The sequence below is a fragment of the Photinus pyralis genome, unplaced genomic scaffold (genome assembly GCF_008802855.1).
Source record: "Photinus pyralis isolate 1611_PpyrPB1 unplaced genomic scaffold, Ppyr1.3 Ppyr1.4_LG9, whole genome shotgun sequence".
Taxonomy (NCBI): Eukaryota; Metazoa; Arthropoda; class Insecta; order Coleoptera; family Lampyridae; genus Photinus; species Photinus pyralis.
Window position 1 is genome coordinate 8,870,200 of NW_022170878.1, and position 8,802 is coordinate 8,879,001.

Consider the following 8,802-nt stretch of genomic DNA (forward strand, 5'->3'; position numbering starts at 1 on the left):
CTTTAGGAATTGTGTCCGTAAATGAACCTATACAACTTTGGTTGTGGATCACGTTTGTTTGGTTGCCGCAGTAATTCAATAGTTCGTTCGGATCTCCCGTAAATAAGAGCGAATTCGTGTGGATTTTGGTGTCGATCACCAACACTGCGACGTAGACGGAGTTGTTCTTCCAAAACCATTTCAAGATCGCTTTAACTAAATCACTGTGGTCGGTTATCACTAGAAATCGCCCGCTGAGCATATGATATGCGGTTAGTCCCAAATATGTAATGGCGTCCTCCAATATGCTTAAGTTAGTAGCTTGAATTACGAAATTGTAAAAAGGCCATCCTAGACGAGGCATCTTGTTTGTGATGGGGTTAACATGCATCTTGCTATTACTTACATGAAACGGTAAAAGATGGTTCAAGTTATTAGAGCAAACGAAGTAAACGGGTTTTTTTCCAAAAACCATTTCAACGGCTTTCGCGCCACATTCCCCTACCCATCGCGACGATGCACTGATTCCAAGTTGCGAATTGTAAATTGCGAAAAGAACACCAAAGAGAATAGCGCCTTTCATTCCAATGACTTGACGCTACTTTAAAACGTTTACAAATGACGCGAGATAAAGTAAAACTCGAGCTAGAAGTTTTTCATGCAATTGATTATTGATTTGAGTGGTCATGTATTATGTTTGTGCCTTTGTGGAGACTTGCAGTCTATAATTTAATGTTTTGCCACCAGAACGTATAATAACAAAGTACAATATTCACCCAACAAGCTCGTATTTACTTAATAACAAAGCACTAATAATACAGCGCTAAGAATGGCAAGACGACCTTCGGATTTACGAAGTATTTTATAGTAGACGAGTATAACTAGACTTTCAATTTATTTCCACGGACTTTTAATGGCCTAATGGTCTGTAAAGGTGTTTGAGGGTCGTTATTTAAACGCGTTTAATAATCTTTAAGGGTATATTCATTGTCCAATTTGGATAAGCCTATAAGATGCATTGTAAGTTTTAAAAATGTTTAATTATATAAATACTACAACACTTTTGTTAGACACTTTTATAAAGACTCTTAAGACCTTTAAAGATCCATGTAAACTTCTAAGCCATTTAAGGCTTACAAGCTCTTGAACATGCAAAGCGTACTTACTAAGAATTTTTTAAAACAATCTTTTAAGGTTCTTAAGGCTTTTAAAGGTCAACTAAAGATTCTCAAATCCTCTACAAGACCTTTGTTAGTTCTTGAAAGACCCTTAAATGCAATTAGAGACCATCAAAGCGCATTGTAAAAAATATAGGCATTGCATTTGAAAAACAAAAGTTGCATCGATTTCCGGTTAAACCGGAAGTGATGCCGGAAGTTTGAAGATGTGATCAGATAAATCGTAATGTCACATATAAAATTACATTTGACACATTTTTCGTATCTCTCCAAATAAAAGAGATATTGAGGTGACTCTCTTATCTCGAACGCACTGTATAAGTGTTTACCCTTAAACACTGCTCAAGGTGCCTTTTAAATAAGTACGTTTAAAGCGTTATAAAGGCCTTCCAAAGATCGAGTTAATTAAACGCCTCTAAAAGACCTTGGAGACCCTTGAAAACCTTTCAGAGCGAATGGATATTGAAGGTTTCGTTTTAAAGATCCTAAGCGGCTCGTGAGAACCTGTAAGGTTACTCACGGGCCGAGAAGACCATTACAACATCCGGAAGACACTTAAGGACTCCCATGTTGGGAAAAGAACAACAAAGAAAACCCCTTGAAGGATGTGGCAAGGTTTAAATGGTTTTCAAGGCTCTTAAAGTTCTGAATGAACCTTAGATGTCCTTAAGGGATAGTAAAGGCTCCTGAAAACTGCTTTGTGTTACTACTTGACTCAACGGGAGTTTTTTAAAAACCCTTAAAGGTGCATGGCTGAGCTTTTAAAAAAGGAGAACTCTAAAACAATCTAGAAGACCCTTTGAGATTATCGACCCTTACAGAGCACAAAACGTCTTAAATACTCTTAAATGTAATAAGCCTCCTAATTACTCTGAAGCATTTACAAGAGCTTTTAGTTGACTAAGAGATGTTGAGACCTCTACATTAAAAATGTTTATTTTAAAATACTAAAAATCCTTTAGAAAACGGAATCTTGGAGACTTTTGGAAGCTCTCAGATGTTCGTATGACTATTCAAGATCTTTAAATACCCATAAGAACCTAAAAGAGGCTTTTAAGAACTATACCTATCGGTTCTTCAATTGATACTAAGAATCTTAGAGACTTTCAAAGGTCCTTAAAGGCTCTAAAAGGTTCTCAGCCCTTCCAAAAGTCCTTTGATCGCCCATATTCTAAAAATTTATAAAAGACTAAAAAACCTTTATACTATTTTAATTGACTCTTGGAGGCTTTTCACAGCCCTTGGAAACTATTGGCGATTTATCAATGGCTCTTACGGCCAATACATGATTTTACAGGTATTTAAGGACTCATATGATCCTGAAAGGAACGATAAATAAGTAAAAATTCTGTTCTTAAGTATTTTGAAAGGCTTTTAACGACCTTTATTAATTCTTAAAATTCTTCAATATTCTCAAAAACTGTAAAAGACTATTAAAGATATCCATAATAATGGTCCATATAATATGAGATAAGCACTCTTAGACACAATTAAACACTGTTAAAGCGCATCAAAAATATCAATGGCAATTAAAGGCTTTGATGGCCGCCACAAAACGTTTGTTGACTCTTGAAAACCTTATGGCTATTCCTAACGGTTTCCTTTTAAAGACTTTATAAACCCTTTGCGTGATTTTAGTTTACTGTTGGAGGCTTTTGGAAGTCCTTAGAAGCTTTTGATACTTTATTAAAGGCTTTTAAAGGCCCATAAACGACTTTAAAGGTTTTTAAAAATTAATGTAAGCCCTTAAAGGTTTTTAAAACTCATATAAACCTTTAAAGCTATTCAAGGCGTATTTTTAAACACCTTTAAAGCGTCTTAAAGATTTTGAATAGCTCCTATGGACCTTCAAAGACTCTAAAAGTCCATTTTAGATGTTCTCAAGGTCTTTGGAGATTCATGAAAGCCTTCGAAAACTCATGGACATTCCTAAACGTTTCTTTTTAGAGAGCTTTAAAAAATTTTAGTTGAGCCTTGGACATTTCTGGTGATCCGCATGCTCTTTAAAGTTCTTCAAAGGGTACTAACGACTTTGAAGGCTCATTAATTTTTAAAAAGTACCAATTCAAGGCTGTCCAGACCTCTAGAAGACCTTTCGAATGCGCTGGAAGACCTACAAAAGATCCTTGATAGTTCTCACAACCTCTCACCATGCCCATTTCTATTTTCTATTTCGGTATTCACCTTTTTTAAAGCCTCTTAAGGGCTATAATGTAAATGGCACTATTATTTTGCAATGATTATTTTTTCTGGAAAACCATTTAAGGCTTTTGGTAGCGCCCTTAAAAACTTTGAACGCTTATAAAATTTTTGAGTGTTTCTAAAGGATCGATGAAAGCATTGAAAGGCTTAAAATAAATTTTAAGGCGTACTAAGTGTTTCTAAAGGCTCTTAAGGAGCTTCAAAAGCTTTAAAAGTCAGTTAAAAACTCTCAAAGGCTGTAAAAGACCTTTTAAAGATTCATGGATATGCTTAAACATGTTGAAATGTTTTGTAAAGACCTTTAAAAGTATCTAAAAATTAGCATGCAATTTTTGGAGCATTTGAAAGCTCTTAGAAATTATTTCGATTGAGAATTCAAAGCTGTACGGTGAGTCTCTTGACCACTTTAAAAGCTAATTGAAGGCTTTCTATGCCACTAAAGACAGGGATTCTAAGATTCTCCTCTAAAACGCAACTAGAAGGTCCTAGGAGCCTTTTAAAGATCCTTGAAAAAGATTTTTAAAGGCTCTAGAAGCATTAGACGGTTTTTAAGGGCTTTTTTTACGGCGAACCAGCTGTACTTGTAACAGTCCGTTACATCTGGAAAAAAATTCTGGAAAGCGTTTAGAAGGCCTTTAGAGGACTTTGACTCCTGGAGGTCTTTGGAAGGTTTCGGAAACTATTAACTTTTAAGGGTTTTTAAAGAGCTTTTGCATATTATTAAGAACATATGTAGTACTCCCTTAAACACTATTCATAGCGCCTTTTAAGCCACACTGAAGCATTTTGAAAGACCCTAAAGATCAATAAGAGGACTCTTGAAACCCTTTCAACCCTTCAATACGATTTTAAAATACTCTTGAAAACTTTTTGAAAATTTATTAGACGATCTTAAAGACTCATACAAGTTTTAAAAAATTGTGGCGTTCTTTAAACATCTCTAAAACGTAATAAACATTTTAATATGAATTCTTGAGGATTTTGAAAATTCAATTAAAGGCTTTCAATGTTTCTAGAAAGTTTTAAAAAGCCTTCAGTAGGCTTGGAGAGTTTTGCAAGCTCTTAGAAATGTTTCCCAAAGTTCTCTAGGCCTTTAGAGTCTTATCTAAGTTCATTTAACTCAAAGGTTCGTTCTTAAAGACTAAGCCCGTTAAAGGCCTTAGACACTAAAAAATGATTAACGATTATGAAAAACGACCTTGGGAACTCGAGAACATTGTAAGAAGAGACCATGACGCTCTCGGATACTGTTACCGCCTCTTTTAAAGGCCTACGACTGCAAGACTCACAAAAGCTCTGAAGACACTTTTAAAAGCGCATATAAGTATGCTTTTTAAGAGCTCTCTAGAAGATCCTAGACCTGGCCTTGAATTTAAACTTTCTTGAAAAGGTTTTTAAAGACTCTTAGGCTCTTTGATAAACCCCTTAAGGCTTTTTGGAAGCTCTTAAAAATTGTTAGTGACACTAACAGCTTTTCAAGTCCCTTTGCTATCCTTACAATTCACAATATGCCCTCTTTAAGTTTCATTTATCACTGTTAGAGGTTATAAAAAGAGGTCAAAGAAAACGTTGGGGTAATAAAAATATCGAAGAGATGGCGTTGGAAAGCCAAAGGTATGAAGTTCGTCCTACTTCCCGCAGATACGCCACTGCAGCGAGCTTGATTTCCGCCGATCTAACCTCAAATTTTGCGTTGTCAACGTCAAACCCAAATCCCCAATTTATTTAATCTAATCTCGAGTCTTGACCGCTTACCAGCCAATTAAGATTGCTCTCCGATGGACTCATTAGAATTAATCGCAAAATCGCCAATGCTGAAGCACTTTCTCCCCCGTACGAATTAGTCGGGAGCTTCTGGGGGGTATGTCCGAATCATTGGCCTCAATTGAAATTAATTGAATCAAACGATGGCCGACGCGGAGGGAACGAGTGGTCTTATTGGTAGCATGCGTGTGGTGGTTCCTTTAGGGATTGTGCTAATGTTGCACTCGCTGAATGTGTAAGTTGTATGCAAGTGGGGCAACGGTACGAACTACAGTTTTGTGCGGTTTCAGAATCTCCACCTGCACACTTAGTGCCTTACTGCTCGCGTTTCTCCTTATCTTTGTTGTCGGACCGTTCACCTACAGGTACTCCCATCGGTTTCGTCAGTCAACTATATTTTTAAACTTCGGTAAGTGTGCATATGCTGTCAGGCAGTCGAATTTTATATTCATGTGAAACTTCTGCCTATTCTTGAGCCTTTATAAGCCTTAAAGACTCTTATGAAACCTTAGGAGCCTTTAAAAACATTCATGAGTCACCAAATTGTTTATCTCCAAGGGTTTTCAATAGCATCCCCAGCCATTGAGTGGCCTTTAGAGCTCTAAGGTCTCATCTTCTTTGATCCTTCTTCACGGCTTCTGCTCCTTGCATCCTTTTTCAAGCCTTCTCCGGACCTTGCCACATTCCTTCAAGCTCCTTCCTACTCAAGTCTTCCTACCTCCATTGAACTTTGTTCACGCACCACTTTTTTAAGACATTCAGGCCTTATTTATTTCATAAGCCTTTCTTCAAACCCTCCCCCTTTCACGCTGCATTCATGTCTTCTTCACACTTCTGGAAGATTTCTTCATTTCTGCTTCAGGACCTCTTCACGTCTGCCTAAAGGTTTTTTACACCGGTTTTTTTTTACTAACTTTCTTCGAGATCTGCTCTTCTCTATGCTTCCTTCAGGTTTTCTTCACCTCCGACTGGCTCCTCGATTTCTTCACATCTGCTTCAAGTTTTCTTCACACCTGCATTCAATCTTCTCGCGGATATTCTTTAAGCTTGCTTCGCATCTCTTTTTTCCACATCTTCAAGCGTCTCCGACCTTCTTCAAACTTTCTTCACGCCCAAGTCCAATTTTCTTAAAGACCAAGCATCTTTACCCCCCTAACATCTTTCTGTTTCCTTAGCTTCAAGTGCTTTTCGCGCCTGCTTCCAACTTTTTCCCACGCTTCCTCACTTCTTCTTCCAGCCCAGTACCTTCAAACCTTTTTCGAGGCGCTTCCGAAGTATTCACACTTCAGATCTTCGTGTCCATCCCCCCCCTCCCCCAGCAGGCAGACGGTTTTGGGCGAGGAGTGTGGGGGGGGGGGATTAAAAGGGAAATTCGGTCACCCTTTCCCCACAACCATCATTATGGCCATGAGATCATTCGTGTACCCACTTCAAAAAAGTTTTCGTATACTACTGGGGGATATCACATCCCCCCCCCCCCCCCCAGTGGTACGTTCGGCACGGAGGTCTTCATAACTGCAAGTCATTTCTCCGTCTCCTTCTACTGAACGTGTCCCGTAAACCCTTCTCATCTCCTACGGGTCTTCGCGGCTCTTTCAAGCCTTATCCTCACTCATTCAAGCGATCGCACCATCTTCCCAAAGCCGTCTCCACGCCTCCTGAACCTTTTTCGTGTCACCCACCTTCAAACCATCTTCACACCTCATCTAAGTCCTTCGCCACGCCCTTTCTAAGTTACCTAAGGCCTTCACGAAGGCTTCTTCTGTTAGCCGTTCCTTCAAGACGTCATCCAAAATTTAAGAGGAGAGGGAGGGGGAGTTGCCTTATTTTTATTCTATTTGCAGTCACAATTCCATTGCAAGCTGATGTGAAAAACCCGGGGAAATACGGTCTGAAGGCCGTGTTAAACTTCTACTTGATGACGGACGACGACATCACCTTAGGCGTCTGGCACATCGCTCACGAAGACGCGATCGACTCGTGCGACGGCCAAGACATAGAGCACTACCGTTCCGCCCTAGGCGACGGTCGCGACGTCGTCCTCTACTGTCACGGGAACGCGGGTAACCGATCGGTCCCGCATCGGGTCGAGATGTACGCGGTCCTGAGGAGGCAGTTTCACGTCATAGCCTTCGACTATCGCAGTAAGTCTGGGATTTGGTTGGGGAGAGCGTAAGTGCCGTCGTTGCAGGTTACGGTGATTCGAGTCCGGTTCCGCCTAGCGAACGCGGGTTGGTCGCCGACAGCTTGTTTATTTTCAAGTGGGTGCGCGGACTTGCCAAGGGAAACGTCTTCGTTTGGGGACACTCGTTGGGCACGGCGATTTCCACCCATATGCTTGACGTGGCGGCCGCCAGTGATCTCCGTTCGGTCGGTCTTATACTAGAGAGCCCCTTTAACAATATGCAGGATGAACTTCGACTGCATCCATTTACTAAGGTGGCTAGAGTTTGCATACATTTGCGTATTTAAAGCGAAATCGCTGATGTATGCAAAAATATGCATCCATTTCTGTGAATTTCAGTTATTCCGCTCTCTACCTTGGTTCAGATATTGCGTGCTGGAACCGGTAAAATCGAGCAACTTGCTGTTCCAAACCGACGAGCATATCAACAACGTCGACTGCCCCATTTTGATATTGCATGCCAAAGACGACGTAATTGTGCCTTTCCAACTGGGACTCAAAGTAAACGCATCGCCTACGTTACTGTTTTACCAATTGCTTTTTAGTTGTATAAAAGTGCCAAAGAGAATCGACTGAAAACTCAAGGGGAGGTTCGGTTCCATCAGTTCGAGGAGTCGCTGTGGTTCGGACATAAGTACATTTGTCGGTCGCCCGATTTGGGAGAAATAATTAGGCAAGTGACCCCCCCCACAATAGTTCCCTACTAATTTTTTTGTTTTTGCAGGAGTTTTGTGGTTGATTGTCTCACAACGAACGGAACAGATTAAATGAGGAGATTCGTTCAGTATTTTTTAATTTCACACGCGAAGACTGCGCTTTGGCTGTTAATTTCAACGACGTACTAGACCTATTTGCACAAAAATTGCCTTTTCTAAGCAATATTAGAAGGGTAGGCAACGCATGTGCATTTTTGCATGATGTGTTGCCCAACCCTGTATCCTTGGAGGCTTTTTAACTATCATTGTATCGCTATTTCGTGTTCGAAATATACTTTTAATAAAAGACCTTATTCATGATGGTTGCATTTTTTTAAAGTTAGAGACTTATTTGGCTCTTAGGGTCTTTGGAGGTCCTAAAAATTTAGTCTAAGAGCTTCAAAGAGTATTTACAAAGCTTTTATCGAGTGACGAGTGTTCCTTTGCTGAAAGGGAGTATTCAATAACTCCCCAGACCCCCCGGTGGTACATTTTTCCCCAAAAACATTTAGTGATTGCGTACTACACAAAAAAGAAAAATTCGTCTGTCCTTTTCAAAAACGAATTACTAGTGTTCAATTGTTCTTGTAGGACACCTGGTACCGGCGGGTCTGAGGATAATTATATCGAGTACCTCTATTCCTTTACTGGGGGGTATTCCTTGAAGGTGTGGTGAAAGTCCGCAGGCGCTAAAAAGACTCATCTTGGGAAAGTACGTACCTCTGGGGGGTATGGAATACCCCCCAGACCCCCCGGTGCTACCATCTACCCCAATACTCTCAGCCCTCCATATGAAATA

The 8,802-nt window shown here is 40.0% G+C and overlaps 1 protein-coding gene across 1 annotated transcript; it reads left to right on the top strand.

Annotated features, from left to right (window-relative positions):
* Positions 1-5,031: 5,031 nt before the first annotated feature.
* Positions 5,032-8,324, top strand: LOC116181307 (lysophosphatidylserine lipase ABHD12-like). Its single transcript, XM_031501625.1, has 7 exons — positions 5,032-5,358; positions 5,414-5,532; positions 6,968-7,267; positions 7,315-7,562; positions 7,648-7,809; positions 7,854-7,981; positions 8,033-8,324. Exons 1-7 carry the CDS (start codon positions 5,267-5,269, stop codon positions 8,073-8,075), a joined length of 1,092 nt encoding a protein of 363 aa, XP_031357485.1. The 5' UTR covers positions 5,032-5,266; the 3' UTR covers positions 8,076-8,324.
* The last annotated feature ends 478 nt before the right edge of the window (positions 8,325-8,802 follow it).